The 18,659-nt window shown below is 38.0% G+C and overlaps 2 protein-coding genes across 2 annotated transcripts in view; one reads left to right on the top strand and one right to left on the bottom strand.

Annotated features, from left to right (window-relative positions):
• Window positions 1-14,461, top strand: part of LOC127661544 (transcriptional coactivator YAP1-like) — a 40,023-nt gene extending 25,562 nt beyond the window's left edge. The window contains exons 5-8 of the mRNA XM_052152299.1: window positions 5,594-5,766; window positions 8,441-8,574; window positions 11,486-11,598; window positions 11,699-14,461. Of these exons, the coding sequence (XP_052008259.1) occupies window positions 5,594-5,766; window positions 8,441-8,574; window positions 11,486-11,598; window positions 11,699-11,937 (659 nt within the window). The 3' untranslated portion in view covers window positions 11,938-14,461. The remainder of the gene's footprint in view (window positions 1-5,593; window positions 5,767-8,440; window positions 8,575-11,485; window positions 11,599-11,698) is intronic.
• tmem123 (transmembrane protein 123) lies at window positions 12,830-18,490 on the bottom strand. Its single transcript, XM_052152300.1, has 4 exons — window positions 18,346-18,490; window positions 16,051-16,200; window positions 15,307-15,430; window positions 12,830-15,132 (listed from the first exon to the last, which is right to left on the bottom strand). Exons 1-4 carry the CDS (start codon window positions 18,404-18,406, stop codon window positions 15,108-15,110), a joined length of 360 nt encoding a protein of 119 aa, XP_052008260.1. The 5' UTR covers window positions 18,407-18,490; the 3' UTR covers window positions 12,830-15,107.
• Window positions 18,491-18,659: the final 169 nt, after the last annotated feature.

The raw sequence follows: 18,659 nt of genomic DNA, 5'->3' as shown, positions 1-18,659 counted from the left end.
GAATAGCACTGCAATAGTGGGGCTTCCCTCTTACGTAATTCCATGAGTGCGTATGCGCAAACATGAGGGACAGTCGATATTTTACATTGGTGTGTATAAATGGGTATAGTTTATAGTGTATGCACTTTTCCCACTGTACTCCGAGAAATGTTGAATTCTTTCTGCTGTGTTGACTTCTTGTTGGCCTCCATCCTATGATGATTGTTATCCAGTCTGTTCATGCACATGCGGAAGAAACCAAGGTGTGTTAAACGGCTTTCTCATAATCCCTTAAACAGCGTTAGGAAAATCTTGTTTACATGACATTTAGAAATGGCTTTTTTGCCAAAAAAACTTGCATAAACCATTTTCTTATGTGTGTGAAAACATGGTTATTGAAACCAATTTTGGTCATGACTCAATTTTGACAAATTTAGTAGTTACTGCATTTTGTCTTTGCATGGAAGTATTCTCTAATAATGTGTGAATGAAAGTTAGTGTAGTGTGTGTTTGTGGTAAACTATTTAGAGGTTTACCACTTCCTGTGACTCATACTGAGGTTAGCCAAAACTGCTCCACAGTCAGGACTCTGCTATGTGATTCTTTTACTCATGCAAACTAACTTAAACTACATCTGACCATGCTGCTCCCTAAACCCTCTGTTTAGATACAGATTCATAATCCATATGCACACTTGCACAGACGCTGAAACAAGTAGTGCAATAGTCACGTTAATCTACTAATCTCTTTTTTGCTGTCGAGATAAATGGTTCACAGACAGGTTGTCAGACTGAGATGTTTGTCCTCTACCCCTTTCAGTCCCCCTCTTTAATCTCATTCTATGTGCACGTAAGACTCACAATGAGACGAAGGCTTCTACTTATGTCACTTTGAGTTACTCACGCTTGAGGTGCTTTCCCTTCATCCCAAAGAGCATTCTCTTGGGAGTCTCTCTCTCTCACTGTCTGTGTCCTACATGTGTGAACTAGCATGATTTTTCCCTGTTTTTTACTCAAATTCTCAGTGATGATGTTACAAAACAAGCTTTAGTGCACAAATGTGCGCCTAACACAAGTGGTCATGGAGAAAGTGGTAAGCAGCCTGTGCAGGGCTAGGCGAGAGAGAGAGGGACAGAGAGAGGGAAAGAGGAGGAGGAGGGGGTGAAACTCTTTGAAGATTTAGAAGTGTTCAGCGGACAAGCCTGGTGGGCCCCTGAATTACAGACGTAATATGAGGGGGAAAACAGTGAGAGAGCGTAGACGTGGTTAACTCATTCTTTGCCACAAGTTGAGAAAGTCTGGGCGTTCCCATGCAGTTTTATGTAACTTCTTGTGTCTGCATTTTTTTATGGCCTCTTGTGTTTTTATCCCTCATCTACAGACTTTCTGATGAACATTATCTCACCGCCATGCCATAACTTTAAATACACAGCTAACTTTAAAAGTTCGAAAAGAAACTCGCACCACAGGGCAATTAAACCTAAAAAAACAAAACAAAAAAACAACAATTACATTTCTGTTAATTATACTGTTTTAAATTAAATGTACTTACCACATTGCTAACCTGACATATATTTAAAGCTATGTCCCGTCAGGGTCTTTGGTCGTCATTGTTACTGAAGACAGTTGGGTAATATGAGCATGGGTGGAATAGGACTGTACTCCTTTAGCAGAGAACTGAAGTTTGTCCATTCTCTCTACCCCTCCCCCTTCCCGCACCGTGAGGCCCGGCGCAGGCAGAACTGTTCTCAGCTACACATCTAGACAGACTTGAGTTGGTGCCAGGACTCTTGATGCTGCAGCTCTGCTCCTAATCTGTTCCAGACCTTTTCAGTCAAAGAGAACCAATGTTAGAGAGGGAGCGAGTGAGAGAGAGAGAGAGAGAGGGGAAGGGTGCAGGCGGAGGCAGCGCCACAGAGGAGTAAGGGAAGAGGAAAAAGAAGGGGAGGAAATGAAGAAAAAGGAAGAAAGCTCAGGAGGGGAAACTTGTGCCTCCGTCCTAACTAGTGGAGAGGCAGTGTACAGACCGTGAATGATCTCCAGAGAGAAGGCCTAGTCTGAGACTCCAACATGCGATTTGAATTTATTTGTGATTGATCCGATCATAAGTAGACAAACGAGACTCCTCTCTGTTTACACCTAGTCATAATATGCGTTGCTTTTGACCACTTGCATTCAAATGGTGTACAAATATGTTTAGGGGCCACTGTATTTTCACATTTGGTGAAACATCAATAATACAGACAGCATAAACGCACGCCCCACTGGCTCAAAAGCAATCATGCAAACTCTTTAAATTGGCAGTCTTTATGTGTTGGTAGATGTTCTTGAGCACAAAGGCCAAGTGGAACCTTTTGGTTATCAGTCTTGTGCTGCAGCCCATTTATCCGCTTGGTTTATCACAGTGCTTCAGCGCAGGAGTTGGCACCTTGTTGGCAAGTGCACAGTAACCTCACTCTCTTGTGAAGCGCTCAACTTTTCCAGAGCTTTGAGCCCCTCTGACTCACTGACACACACATTCTATTGCATAAACACTTCACAACTCCCAAGGCACTCCCCTTATTTGGGAAAAGGATGACAAACTTGAGAAATGTGACATCAGTGGTTCACTTTTAGAAGTTATATAGAGTTTCTCATTGCATTTTTACATTTGTTGAAGAAAATCTTACTTGCTTTTGCAAAACACAGTGCCACAATCCTAAGGCACAAAGTATACTTTGGTTTGACGCAAATGCTTAGCATCTGCATACAGTCAAACGTGAGCCTGACAAAGTATACTCCATTGACTTAAACAGGTGATTGGCGCATGCGTGCTATGACTGCTATGAGATACTGGACTATTTCTCTTCAGGAGTTTAGACCCATGAAGATTTCTTTATATTCCCTCAAGACTTGAGTTATACAAATGCAGGGATCTCCTGACCTCCTCACACACACGTTCTTGACATGCAGATCCACTGTTGTCCACCCATATGGACACGTTTTAAACATTCGCAGTTGCACACTACTGCTTTGTGATACTCCTTTTAGCACAGTCAGTGGCAGTTGCATTCTCCAACGACGTGCAATGACACAAACTGTCCACGTGCAGTATAGTTTTTGTAGAGTGGTTTGCTGATGACTAAATTTGCGTCATGATGAAAACCAAAGTGTATGTTTGCATTTAGGGTTAGGAGTTTGTTCAAATCCCTTACCCTTAGTGTGAGCCAAATTCTATACAAGCACCATTAGTTATCATTTCAAATGTATTAAAGTCCACAAGCCTTTATCAGGCCTTTTTGTATGAATGTTCAGCCTTCTGTATCCACTAGTAAGTGATGTGGCTACCATCTTCCCTTCAATTTGTGTCCTACTACATGCTAGTCACAGCTGAATTTCCTCCATCTGGCTTTCGGCAGCTCACTGCTTCCTTTTGTGTTGCCTGCTGAGGTTTGTGTATGATAGGATAGAGAGGCTTTTCCTCTGGGTGCAGATTGACTCTTTCCTTTTCTCCTTGGCCCTCACAGCTTATCTCTTAGCTGGAAACGCAACTAAGCTTGGCTTTCATAGAACAAATGTGTTAAATGGACAGGCGTCAAATGTTTACAAAGGCTTCAAAGGTTCTCGTGGGACTCTGCGTTCCTCTGAGAGCACTCCTAAAAGTGTCTCAACACATCTCTGGTCTCACCTGCCAGGACAGGTGAACCACTATTGGTTGCCTACTTTGCAAGATGGCCTGATAAAGACTGTTTTTGCTGGATGTTCCTATTCCAAAGCCAGTGTGTAAACAACAATGAGCAAATTACGTCAAAGTGTTTTATCTCTCTCCACCTCATTTTATGTGTATTTCACTGGCACATTTCCTTCTCCCTCCTCCTGCTCTTTCTGGTTCAAGAGAGAACATATCCGTGGCACGAACCTGCAGATCTTCCGTGCTTATGCAACATTGAGTCATTCCGCCACATGGATAAGACTTTGTTTTCTGTGGAGTTTCCTAAGTGAGATACCCACAGAAACTCCAGAACAAGTACAGACTAGTCAGGGAAATCCAGACTTGAGAATCAAGAATTGCCATCATTCGGCTTCCATAGACCCATATATATGCGAGATAAGAGTCTTAAAAGAGAAACAAACACCGAGACACACTCCCCCACTAGCACTCAATATACATTCCCACACACTCTTTCATGCCTCGGGCAGTGTGGGGGAGGGTGTGTGTGTGTGTGTGTGTGTGTGTGTGTGTGTGTGTGTGTGTGTGTGTGTGTGTGGGTGGATAAGAGAAAGAGGTGTGGTGAGTCCCTGATCTGATTCCCATGGTGAGAGGGGAGCAGAGATTCATTCAGCTCTGAGGTAGTGTAAACACACTTTGATTGAACGGTGATGAGGATAAGCAGAGAAGACACGACTCCCTCGCAATGCCAGCACCATCACAGCTTTGTTGTCACTGGTGGCCCCAGTGCATAAGTAAACAGCAATTTCATTGGCTCAATTACTGTAACACCCCACTTCCAATGGCCAAAAGGATTTGTTTATTTTATCCGAGTTTGTGGTGATACTCATCCATTCAATTGCATTGATTGGACTTTTTTATACCATGTAAATTTGATCTTTGCCGATTTTCATTGATGCAAACATTACTTTGGTTAAACACAGCGACAAACATGTAGATACATAAACTGTATACATATCTTCTAGCGGAATGGTGGCACTTAAAGAAATGCTTCAGGTTTAAAATATGTTTAGCTCAATCAACAGCATTTGTGGAATAATGTTGATTTCCACAAAAACAATTACAAGAAATCATGGTTACAATACTCACTTAAAATGGAAGCAAATGGGGCCATTACTTCAAAAACGCTGCAAGACATAAGCATTATATGTATTATTAAACATGATTTAAGTGTGATAAAATGGCTTTCTAACCTTATCTGTGTAAATTGATATCCAATATAACAACTTTGTTGTCATGACAGTGAAACACTGTAAACCTGATATTGGATATAACTTGACACAGCATGTTAACATTTATGTGTCCATCTTTGGACTATACTTTAAAAAAAATTTATTCTTTATTGTTTATGGATTGGCCCCATTCACTTCCATTGGAAGTTCCTTACTGTAAACGAGGGGCAAGTCAAAATTATTTTTGTTGTAATCAACCTTATGCCACAAATGCTATCGATTGAGCTTAACTTGTATTGAACCCAGAATTTTAAGAGATTTAAATACCCATTCCAATGAATATACAACCTATGGGGAAACTAGTTCTTTCAATTAGTCAACCACCCACTTACACTCTAGGAAACATTTAATGTTTCTTGAATTGGTGCTTTTTTGTGAAAGGCTTTGTTTGGAAAATGTTAATAAAGCATTATATTGTTAAATATTGTTTGTTTTCTTTCCAAAGATGGAAGCAAATGCATTTTGAAAAGAATATAAATATATATTATGTCAAATTTCAGCACTTTCAAAATCTGCAATTAATCGCTATTAACTACAAAACATTATTAGTTGCGATTAAAAGTGTAATTGACTGACAGCACTAATAAAAACTAATTAACAAGTAATTAATGCTTGCTTTTCAAACGACTAACCAAACCAAGGACAGTAAAACAATTAATTTTGTGTCTTCATAGCTATCAACCAGCAGCGAATTTCCCAGAGTGCTCCAGTGAAGCAAGGCTCCCAGTTGCCCTCCAGCCCACAGAATGGAGTGATAGGAGGAAACAACCAGATCAGACTGCAGCAGATCCAGATGGAGAAAGAGAGACTGAGACTCAAACAAGAGCTCCTTCGCCAGAGACCCCAGGTAAGATACACACCTGTCAGGACATTCAGTCCTTCCGTACTAGACAGCTGTACCAAGTGTACTCTGTTAATTATTGCAAATTACATATTTTAGTTTTTAATACATGTTGTTTTTAGTTGAGCTAGTTTTTGTTGCAGTCTCGCAGAGCCAGACTTTTGTCAATCTGCCTAAAAACAGGTGCACTTTGCAGCTTATTCACACCAAGTAGTATTTTGAATGGAAGGGATGAATGCAAACAGTTGAATTGTTAGTAGAGATATTCACAATGTGTTTTTAAGAGTGCAAATGAGAGATCTGAAGAATGGATGGAGTCGGGCAGACGGAGGGTGTAGTACTCAGCTGCCCCTGCTTTGGAATGTAAACACAGTGTTGACTCAGTGTTGCAGACCCCCCTGCTGGAAAACAAAATAAACCAAGATCTTCAGGGATGATCTTACAGGCTTTAGCTGGAAGCAGTTCACTAAACAGACTAATAAAGTTAGGCCCTCAAATACAGTGAAAGGCATTGATCTTATCACTGGAAATCCTTAACTGAATCGCTTAGCTATGATATTGCTGATGCTGAAGTTAACATGAAACGGCGTTCATAGCCCTATTTACTTCTATAATTTGAAGTATTTTATACTGAAAAGATTTATAGTAGTAAAAAAAGTTTACTCATCTCATGTTTATTTACAAAAAAGGAAAAAATCTCAGTTAGCCACTTACAATGGAAGTTAATGGGGCCAGTCCAAAAACATTAAAGGAATATTCCGGGTTCAATTCAAGTTCAGCTCAATTGACAGCATTTATAGCATAATGTTGATTACTGCAAAAAGAAAATTCAACTTGTCCCACCTTTTCTTTAAAGAAAAAAAAAAGAAGCTAAAATCTGTGTTACAGTGAGGCACTTGCAATGGAAGTGAATGGGGCCAATCCGTAAACATTAAAATATTCACTATTTCAAAAGTATAGCCACAAGACTTAAACAATATGCATGTTAACATGATTTTAGTGTGATAAAATCACTCACCAAACTTTTTTTTGTGTGTGTGTAAATTAAATTAATTTAAGTTCTTTTATAAAATTATAAGCTTTACATTTCTGCCTTTTTAAACCCTCCAAAGATTGGCCCATTCACTTCCATTGTAAGTCTCACACTGTAACATTGATTTTTGCTTTATTTTTATTAATTTTTTTAGAAAATGAGTGACACATTTTTATTTTGTATTTTTGTGGTAGTCAACATTATGCCACAAATGCTGTTGATTGGGGCCTGGCTAACACCCCTGGAGTTTGTTAGTTCAAATACCAGGGCGTGCTGAGTGACTCCAACCAGATCTCCTAGGACCTAAGCAATCAAATCGGCCATGTTGCTAGGGAGGGTAGAGTCACATGGGGTAACCTCCTTGTGGTCGCTATAATATGGTTCGTTCTCGGTGGGGTGCATGGTGAGTTGAGCGTGAATGCCACGGTGGATGGCATGAAGCCTCCACACACGCCATGTCTCCGTGGCAACGCACTCAACAAGCCACGTGATAAGATGCACGGGTTGACGGTCTCCGGCACGGAGGCAGCTGAGATTCGTCCTCCGCCACCCGGATTTAGGCGAATCACTACGCGACCACGAGGACTTAAAAGCACATTGGGAATTGGGCATGCCAAATTGGGAGGAAAAGGGGAGAAAATGTTAAACTTTAGAAGTGTTCAAATGATTTTAATTAGATAAAATAAGGGATTTACTGGCATTATGCTGTCATAACACCAAAGTTATAATATTGAACTTAACACCGATAAGGTTAGTAAGCGATTTTATCACATTAAAACCATGTTAACATGTGTGATGTTGATGTATTATTGCTATACTTTTGAAACCGTGTGTATTTTAACATTTATGGACTGGCCCCATTAACTTCCATTGTAAGTTTATTACTGTAACCGTGAGGAGTCAGAATTATTATTTGTGGAAATCCAAATTTTCCACAAACTATGTCAATTAAGCTTAACTTGTATTGGACCTGGAACATTCCTTTTAACTCCTTTCTGTGGTGATGTCTTGTTGGATTATCCATTAGCAAAAGTTGTATTTGAGTTTTAATTGGTCATAGGAAGTATGTTGTAAAAATAAAGATCTGACCCTCCGCTCAACCCTAAATAGTGCGCAATAAACCCACACCTTCTTTAGACAACGTGAGTGTCTCTGCAAACCACCCATTCAGGCTGAGGCTGTAAAACAATTGAGGATGTTTACAGACTGGCTTGCACAATGTATTGACAAATTATAACCAGATTTGTAACTCATGACTTGTTGGATGGGAAGGGCTTTTATTTTACTCAAGAAGGTGATAAAGGAAACTTACCAAGTGAAACTTGTAGGTGAAGTTTTTTTTTTTCTTTTTTTTTTTTCTTCTTCTCCATACCTCACTCACTGTTTTGTGTATGTGTGCGTGGGTTTAGAGTAAAACCAGTATAGTTTGTTCTGACCTTTTTCTACAACAGGAAAATGCATTTGTTCTGAACTCTGTACTTAATTTAGAGTAATTCCAAAGAAAATTGTTCATTTTATTCCAAGCATCGGCTGCAGTCACTAGCTTCTGTATACCCGTTCTGTTCAATTCTTCGAATAAGCCTACATAAAGAGTGGATTTTATCACTTTTACACATCCATCCCACTCATATTACACTTTGTGTACAGGAGCTGGCACTGAGAAACCAGCTGCCAACCAGCATGGAGCAGGATGGGGGTACTCCGAATCCTGTGTCCTCGCCCGTCATGGGCCAAGATGCCCGTAACATGACAACCAACAGCTCTGACCCTTTCTTAAACAGGTAAGAGACATCAAAACATGCAAAACCTTACAGAGCAATGAAGGCAGGAGAAGTTACTTTTGCTTTTACACATGGTAATAGTTAACAGATAAAAGGCCCAGAAGGGCAATTAACCTTCCCACATAGCATGCTTGGCCACAACATGTGTGCTTATTTATTGAATGGCACTCATTGGGGACCTCTGGTGGAGAGCTTTGTGAATGCAGTCTACATGCAACATCTTGAACCATCAAAAATCAAGGCCTTCTTGGTGAAGCTGCTTTTACAGTGAATTGTGCCATCCAGTGGCAGTCAAGGACACTCTCTTGTGAACTGATAAAGGGTTGATGTGAATAACAAGGCAGCCCGTGAGAACATGTGGTCTCAGTCTTAGATAAAGCCATCCCACCCTCCCACCCTTGCTATTCACACAAAGAGCTCATTCATCCAGCAACTCTCATGCACTGAAGCCACATTTCACTCTCTTAATTAGGAGAAGCTTGCTGTATTTTCCTTTACTGTAGCATGTCCTCTGCCCTCTGTATTTGAACACCCTGTGCTGAACTTACTTGCTTCTATTTATAGAAAGCTTTTCCCAGACCACCAGCAAAACAACACCTTTTACAATGACCCTTAAAAGCAGTTCAAAGCAGGCCACTGCAAGTAATGCAAGCAAAAATTCTTGAAGCAAATAGTAGCATAATGTGTAGAAATGTCTTGACATACTGTATAAATATACCAAAATTAGAAGTGTAAGTTCACCCAAATATTTAAATTGTCATTATTTTCCCCCCTAATGTTACTTGTAACCCATGTAACTTTTTCTTCCATGGGACACAAAAGGTGCATTTTTAAACAGTCTTCACAGGGTTTATTCACCATAATGTAAGCAAATAGTGACTCTGATCTATTAAATGCTTGGGGGCGAGCCATAAAACCACAGTAAAAGTAACTGATATGACTCATCAACTATATTCCTATAATGTAGTTTAATTGATACTACTCATGCGCACTATTAGGTCTTCTGAAACAATACAATCACTTTGTACGATGAACAGATAGAAATTGAATTATTAAAGTAAAGAACCTAAATCAAATATGGTGGCTATGTTGATAACATGAACAAACCTCAATTGTCCTCCATTGATTCTCTTAACCAAACGTGCAACATGATGCTCACCTCAGAGTCAGAAATGAAGTGGAGCTCAGGGCAAACATTTACATTTCTGACACTGGTCCACATGGATTGCAAAATAATTATATCAGTGATATAGGCCTGCAAATAGGATATTTCTACAATGGTGTCAGAAAACTGAAAATGTCCATATGAATTTGGCCCTGGATTAATGGCAGTGAAAATTAACATTGGGAGCAGGTGTGCTCCAGTGTCTCACAGAGGAGAATGGTGCCCCCGCTGGTTTGAATGACATGCCTGAGCCCCCAGGATGGTCAGTTAAAAAGGGGGTTTAAGTGAAACTGAAGTCAGGAGCAGGTGTGACAACCAGGCCCGCACTGATGGTGACTGAAGCCGGGGAGGGTAGTGCCCCTCGGCTTGAAGCAATTTCATTGGCCCTGGATCTGTCGGTTGAGGATAATATTCAGTGGGGTTCAAAAGTCTGAGACCGCATTGAAAATCTGGGATCAGTATTGAATTTAAACCTGGAAAAAAAACAAAGCTTTAGGGTTAAAAAAAAATTTAAACAAAGAAACATGATGCCATTAAATTTACGCTTGTACTCGTTTTCTATCAACTTCTGAAGACATGACGTTTCTGAACAGGGAACATGGTGAGCTATGATGCTCCCTGGTTTTTACGGTGGATTCTGGACATTTTTAGGTAGTGGAAGTTTAAGTGCACTGGGACGATTTTGCAATTAAGACAGCCCTAGAAATGGCGGACTCCCCGATCGAGATGCCCTGACTACACAGTAAACCCTAATTAGTTAGCAGAATATGACTAACAAATATTAGGCAATCAGTTACATCAAATGTTTTAAGTGAATAAACTCCCAAGTTTAAGTTAATAGAACTTTCAGATTTTGAATTTGCATTACACATACATGTTAATTGCTCTTAACTTGAAATATTGAGTAAGCTAACTCATACATGTTAATGGCACTTAACTTTCTCAACTTAAATACATAAAGTAGAGGGAAACTAACTAGCAAGTATTGTCAATCCTAGCATGCTGAATGCATGCCTATTGGAAACACATGTTTTGAATGGCATTGCAATTGTTCAAAGAGTAGAGAAATACTGTATAATGTAGAACAATCTTAAATTGTACCTGTCCTCAACCTAAGATCAAACTCCACTATTCACCATAATGGTAACCCCCAACATTTTTAACATAACAGAAACTCTTCTAAATACCGCAACAAAACATTGAACACTAAAAATCTCCCCCTTTGCATTCATCTTGCAAAAAAATGCATTATATAACACTTAATTATAACATTTACTCTCCCTTTCGAGTGCAATGCAAACCATGCTCTTAATGGAAATTTAAAGAGACAAGTTCATTAAACTTAAAACAATTCAGGTTACTTAAAAGGTGTCAGTTTCATGAACTCAAATGTAAGAGAAAGTTTTAAATACTCATCAAGGTTTAATTGTATAATTACATTTTCCCATACTCAAAACAATGTATTATTTTGAACATTAGGGTTTACATTGTTTTGAACTAGGGAGCTAATTGTGACGCACCCCATGTTACCCTCCTCCTTTGTACAGAAGGTCAGATTGCTTTGCTTCCATTGAACCACACAAGATTTTCAAATCATGTTGGAATAATCAGGTTTTGCAATGTGAAACATGCAAATTGAAGAATTTTGGATGCGAGACTTTTGAACCCCACTTGTGTATGCCAATGAGTGCCATGAGTGCCATGTTGGCCTGTTATTAATGGTATTTGTTTTTTTTATCTCCGTAGTGGGACGTATCACTCCAGGGACGAGAGCACAGACAGTGGCCTGAGCATGAGCAGTTACAGCGTCCCCCGCACTCCAGACGACTTCCTCAACAGTGTGGATGAGATGGAGACAGGTACAGCGGTTCAAACAATAATCAGAATAAAATAATTTTCATTCTGATAATCGATTTTTCTAAAAAGAAATGGTTCATTGATCTAATTGCTCACTTTTAGGTGATACCCTTGTCCCTGGTTCCATTGCAACACAGCCCACCCGATTCCCTGACTACCTGGATACTATCCCAGGCACGGATGTGGACCTGGGCACCCTAGAGAGCGAGAGCATGGCAGTCGAGGGTGAGGAGCTGATGCCCAGCCTCCAGGAAGCCCTGAGCTCTGACATCCTTAATGACATGGAGTCTGTGCTGGCAGCTACCAAGATCGACAAGGAGAACTTTCTAACCTGGCTATAAAGCTCCTGAATCCACACTACGCCTTCTCTTCCAACATGCTGAACTGCTGCCTAGTCCAATCTGTGAAGGATGTGTAGATGCTTAGAGTTGAAAAGAAAAGACATTTCACCTTACTGGACAACTTTCTTTTTTCTTTCTCATCTTCCATTCACTACGTTCGGCCGAATTGGTTTTAAGAGGTATTTTTAAACTTTGGTCCTATTTTCCGTATTTCTTTTTTCATGTCTGCATCCTCAAGGCTGGCCCATGAACAGACAAGTTTTCACAAGTACCCAAATCTATTTCATGGCTGTGCTATTGACCGCCTGTTAGTGTGTCCGAGTGTGTGTATCTGTGAGATGGATGTGAATTTGTGTGCGTTTCCCCTCATGAGCTCCTCACTGTTTGAACAGAGCCGAGAGGGCACCGGTGTTTACCGGACAAACCCCCTAAAACAGCCTACTACAACCTCCTATGACTGCAACCTCTCACAACATCCCTAATCCCAGCTCATCTAGAATCAACTATTGTTTTCTCATATACACTAATGAGCCTGAGAATCCAAAAAGCATTTTACCTGAGGAGGTCATCTGTATGTGTTTTACAACAGGATTTGCATACTATGATTGAAAGGTTCAAATCGAAGGGTTTCAACGTGTGGCAAAACAAAAAACTGCTGCTTGGCTGTGCCAGGATATCATGCTAGAAACTAATCAAGTGCCTTCGGTTTTGTTTCTTGGACAAAAAAAACGTGTTTGTGTCGTTTTACACTAGATATCATGAATCATATTTGACAACACTTTCTTTTACTTACATGTTTCATTAATCAAAGTTTATTTCTTTCAAAGGTTTTATAAAAATATATATTATGTTGGGTTTTGTTGTTTTAAGAAGCCTAGCCTCTTTGTGTCAGTTTTATTTAAGCCTGATTTTGTTTCTTGAGGGTTGTGGCATTCATGTGTGATCAGAATGTTTTTTTTTCTGTTTGTTTTTTTGCCTTACTGATTTATACAGAACAACTATTCTGAAAGAGCTGCCTTTGAGTAACATGAAATAATTGACAGAAACACTGAATAGATTGAAGTCGTCGTTTCTGTTTTACTATAATCAGAAATGATCGTTTGGTGGAAGTCTGTTTTTTTTTATACAGATATCTATTTTTATCTTACAATTTTAGTATGTTTTTGCATACTGTATTTAGTAAAAAAAAATATCTCAACCTTCAGCCAAAACTAGGAACAAAATATCAAGGGCACTTTCATCAACTATTTAAACAAAACAAAAAAAGCTTGGCTTTTTAAACAGACATCACTTTATGAGCTCCAATAAAGGTTTGTGCCAGTTATATTGATGCTGTTTGGTGCTAAGACAGAGATTGGGCAGAAATAGGAAGGTTCTGTTAAGTTTTAGAAGGGTAGATGAGCACGTCTTGAGGGTTAGTGGTGTTGAGTAGCTGTTAGCTTGAACTTGATCAATATGAATGATAGAGTAGACTTTAAAGGAAACAATCAGTTCTGTCAGGATTTCATTCAATGAGGCTTCCAAAGATTCTTTTCTCTTTAAAATTAAAGGGCAACTAAAAGTAATTTATCATACTTTATATGTACACGTAAGGCATAAGCTACTGAGAAAAGGTCTAATTGATTTGTCAGGGGATTTTTAATGACTCATGATTCGACGAGCCCTCTTATGCTGGTTCTGATCAATACTAAAGACACAAAGCAGGTTACCTAGAACGGTCTTTTGCTACATGGTTTACATCATTCAGCAGTAGTGGAACGCTACAGGAACTTCAGATTATAAATTCCCTGCAGATGCTTTGCATATAGCCATTCAATATGAATATTTACTTGTGTTTACAATATGGTTAACTTAACACTACACAATCTTCGCTCAATGACTGGCCCATGCTCTAAATGTATTTTTGTTTTTATGGTTTATTTGAGTGATATTCTGTGGTCTGTTGGCATGAATACACTGCTAAGGTGTATAACTCAATTGCCCCAGTAAGGAAAATGATGTTCAAGTTTTATGATCAAAACTGGCAAGCTAGGCCATAGTAATCAAAGTTAGAGTTTCTAGAGAAAATAAACGTGGAAATAAAAGAGAAATATCTATTTTTGCAAACATAGTATTGATGGCAGACTCTAGTGGGGTAAAACAGTGTTGGAGAGAGCAATGCAACAAAATGTTTTTATGAATTGTGAGTACAGTGCTGGTATTGCACGTTTATAAAACATTGAGTCAAATGTATTTGTCACTTAAACATGATTTTATGCTTGCTTAGTGTGCACCTGCTCAGATTATATAGTAAATGTTTACTTTTTTTTTTGTAGTGGTAGTACTAATCACACAAGTTAATGGATTGGTATTTAGTTTTCTTTAAATGCACCCAGAATGAATTTATATACATTTATTATTCTCTCTCTCTGTTTTTTTTTTTTTTAATCAATGTATGTGCATGTACTTTAGAACCTTAAGTTCTGTTTCATTGTATCTCTTTACATATTACTTTGAAATTGGCCTGGAATAAAGTATATACTTTGGTAGATGCTGTCTTTTGATCAGATACTCATGGTGTCTTGTGCATTGTGAGCAAAGAATATATCATTATACATGTATTGTAGAGTGTGTCTGAGCAAATGTCCAAGCTGTTTTAAATTGAAGTACTATGAACTAACAATGAACGATTGTATTTTTATTAACTAGAATTATAAAAGATTAATAAATGCTGTAAAAAATATTCATTGTTAGTTCATGATACCTAATGCATTAATTAATGTTTAGGAATGGAACCTTATTGTGAAGTGTTACAATAATATCAACAACCCCTTTCAAAAATACCAAAGCATTCTTTTCAAATGCCCTTACAGTGTACACTGAAGTAACTTTAGTACAAACCCAACTCATTAAAATGTCCTGTGGTACAAATACTAGACTAATTTACACACAAAATCTTGACAATACATTTGAGTCCAAGTATACATTTCAAGAACTTTAGAAAATTATCAAATATCTCAAGTATTGCACAACCTATTGGAGATTACAATATGAAATATATCATAACAAACACAGATCCTTGACCCTTAATCATTTTTTAACATGAACAAAACTTTTGGAAACATAAGCTTCTACATTGTAGTGAAGTGTCCGTGTTGTCCTGACTTTTTTTTTTTTTCCTGGCTCCATTTTTATATGATGGTATCATGCTCCTCACTGCATGACATAAAATAACATATATTAGAAAAAGACCAGTTGGTTAATACATCATTGTAAACTGTAAAGTAGTAAGTAAATGTACATTGTTAAACAATTAATCCCTGGATTAATCTGGATATCCATGTTTCTCTTTCATGTACATACACAGGCAGTAATGAGGAGGGTACTCACATGGCTCTGTAGCACACTTCACGTTGTGAGCAGGCCAACTTGTAAACCAGAGCAACAGACATTATGATAACAAAGGCCAGCATCATACCACCTATGAAACTACCCGCATGGAACCAGAGACCTCCTGGAGGGTGGGCAAAAATGGCACACAAAAAAACCTGTCTCAACAAGGGAATATACCATCTACTTCTAATGCTCAATCAGAGCCATATCTATAGTTACAGTGCTGATGCCATTTACTTATTTGTAGTGATTGACCAACAGGTCTTCCATTGGCATCTATAGAGCAGGGTGGCCGATGGCTGATATATATATATGTGTGTGTGTGTAATACAATCCGTAATAATATCAAATGAGATGTACACAAATTATCTAAGTAAATTAACATTTTACACTAAACATATTTGAGCATACAAAATATGCATTATTTACCATTGACAAAGCTGTCAATAGATATTTAAACTGACAAAATGGAGAGCTATAGGTTCTGTAAATCGGCCAAATGGTGACAAAATGTGCTACCCCTGTTATTACACTATTATTATGGTGGTACTACATTTAATAGGTATTTAATGCTGCCAAGTCCCATGTTCTACCCATGTTTCAATTATCAATCACAGGCAAGGTTATCGGCCTATGCTGATAATCTCAAAATGGCTAAATCTATGTTGGCCTGTTATTACTAAATTATAACTAATCAAATGACTGAGTAGTGTAACATCAATACAAGAAATTGTGCTATACCTGTAGATGTAGGGATTGATGTCTGGATTTTGTTCTCTGTTGGGATGAGCACAGTACTCAGATATGGTTCAGTTGTGGTGACTGGTTCAGTTTTGAGCAGGAACACTGCATGACTATACATATTGGATCCAGTCTCTGTCTCTCCTTCAGCTGGACAAACAAGCATGGACAACTCTGCTCTATTTACATGGTAAAGTGAATGGATCAGGACAGGAAACAGAAAAATAGTGCAGAAAAATAGTTATTTTGTGATTTAAGTAACAAAAAGTATATTGCATGAAACATTTTGTTTGCTAACACTCAAAAATGTATTTAATAACTCAGATGACTTTACACTGTTTTATTTTAAATGCAATATATCTTAAAAAGTCAACAATTGAAATACTCATATATATATATATATATATATATATATATATATATATATATATATATATATATATATATGAGAGAGAGAGAGAGAGAGAGAGAGAGAGAGAGATTGAAATTCAATATTTACCTTTCTGGTGATAAAAAAAATCAACATGACATGAAAACAACAAAAATAATATTTAAAGTAATAAGCAGATAGGCCGTCATAAATTCCTAGACAAACTTAGAAACATTTAAACAACAAATTAATTTAAAACAGCTTTTAAAAAAAACATTCTTTAAAAATCCATCTCTAATCACACCCAATTAAATGGTAATATTCTGTGCACTAAAATCTCAGTTTTCTATTGAAAATATGAATTATGTGCACTAATCAGTCATATAGCAGCTATTCAATCTCATTTAGTATAAACTGTCAACTGTCCTGTACTGATAACTGAAAACATTAAAACTATTTTTCTGAAGGCAGAACTTCGTATAACCCAGTTCCATTCATATATATTTTTTATTATTGTTATTCAATTACAATAGTCTCTTTGTATTTACATGTTAAAGAAATAGTTAACCCAAAAATGAAAAATTCTCTCATAATTTATTCACCCTCATGCCATCCAAGACATTTCTTTCTTCTGCTGAAGACAAACAAAGATTTTTGGAAGAATATGTCAGCTCTGTATGTCCATCCAATGCAAATCACCCAAGTCATGCGCTGCTCTCACTGCTACCATCAGGCAGGCTGTATCGCAGCATCAGGACCCGCACCAGCCGACTACATGACAGCTTCTTCCCCCAAGCAATCCGACTTTTGAACACTTGATCTCTCACGATCAATAATCAGCACTGCACTTTATTCATCTATTATCTCACACTGGACTGTCATAATTATATTCTCCTCAATACAACTATTGTATATATATTTTTTATATACTCTTTATTTTTATTGTATGTGTATTCTATATTGTGTGTATTTTTTACTGTACATTGTATATTATTTTTGTGTACATTTGATATGTAAATTGTGTTGTGTAAATATGTTGTTTATTGTAATTGGTATATGTCTCAGCAGTCATGACTGACATGTTGCTCGGAACTGCACACAAGTCTTTCACCTACTTCTCCACTTGTGTACATGGTAGTGTGACAATAAAGTGATTTGATTTGAAATCAATGGTGACCAAAACTTTAAAGCTCCATAAAGCACATAACAGTATCAAAGTAATAAATATAACTACAGTGGTTACATCCATGTCTTCAGAAGTTATATGAGAAGTGTGGGTAACAAAAAGATCACTATTTAAGTCCTTTTTTATGACCAATCCCCACCTTCACCCACATCTGTCTTTTAGATCACTTTTATGCTGACATTGTGCTTTTTGAAGCTTGAAAGTCACTATTCACTTGCATTGAATGGACCAATTGGGCCTACATATTCTTTTAAAAATATTTAAGTTCAGCAGAAGAAAGTCATAAACATCTGGGATGGAATGAGGATAAGTAGTTTTGGGTGAACTATCCCTTTAAGATGATCGAGCTTCCGAATACTTCCAATGCTACCTGGAAGGGTTTCAGGGTGTCTAACAAACAGTTTCAAAGCAACAATTAAAGGTACTTCATAAGATGATAACACTACGTCATGAACAAAATGCTAGTAATTCAAATCTCTTAAATAAGATGCTGATTCACAGTCCAGTCCACAAACCGAGTGAGCTGCCTAACTTTGTGCTACATAGGATAGCGCGTTCGAAAAGTTCCAAAAATGCTGTCTAGGTAGGGAGCTCGCTAAGATGAGACAGCAGCGACGCAAAATAAATCTGTGTACACGTATGCACAATGTAAGCCTTCTCAAATTACGTTAAATAGCGAGGTATCAAGAGTTTTAGAAGATAAATAAACAAACAAACAACTAAGAAACAAAGTACTCACCTGACGACAATATAAGACCGGTGTTGATGAGGATTAAACACAAGTAGCTGTTCATTGTCATGACGAATGAACGACAGTCCCGCACTCCAGAACGGCAACCATGACTGAAGGATAACTCCGAGCTGTTTTATCGAAGCGGGGTAACAGTGGCGGATTTAGGCATGTGCGATATGTGCATATTGCCCATGATACAAGTACAGTAAACAATTATAAAAAAAAAAAACATTCCAAAGTTTGTAGAAAGCTGCCAGACTGGCTTACTACAGATGACATTTTTACAATAAGAAACTGGCTCAACATACTTCTGAGAAATT

This window comes from Xyrauchen texanus, chromosome 21 (assembly GCF_025860055.1).
Source record: "Xyrauchen texanus isolate HMW12.3.18 chromosome 21, RBS_HiC_50CHRs, whole genome shotgun sequence".
In the NCBI taxonomy this organism is placed as follows: domain Eukaryota; kingdom Metazoa; phylum Chordata; class Actinopteri; order Cypriniformes; family Catostomidae; genus Xyrauchen; species Xyrauchen texanus.
The sequence above is the reverse complement of the archived record's forward strand: the minus strand, read 5'-3'. Positions and strand labels throughout refer to the sequence as shown.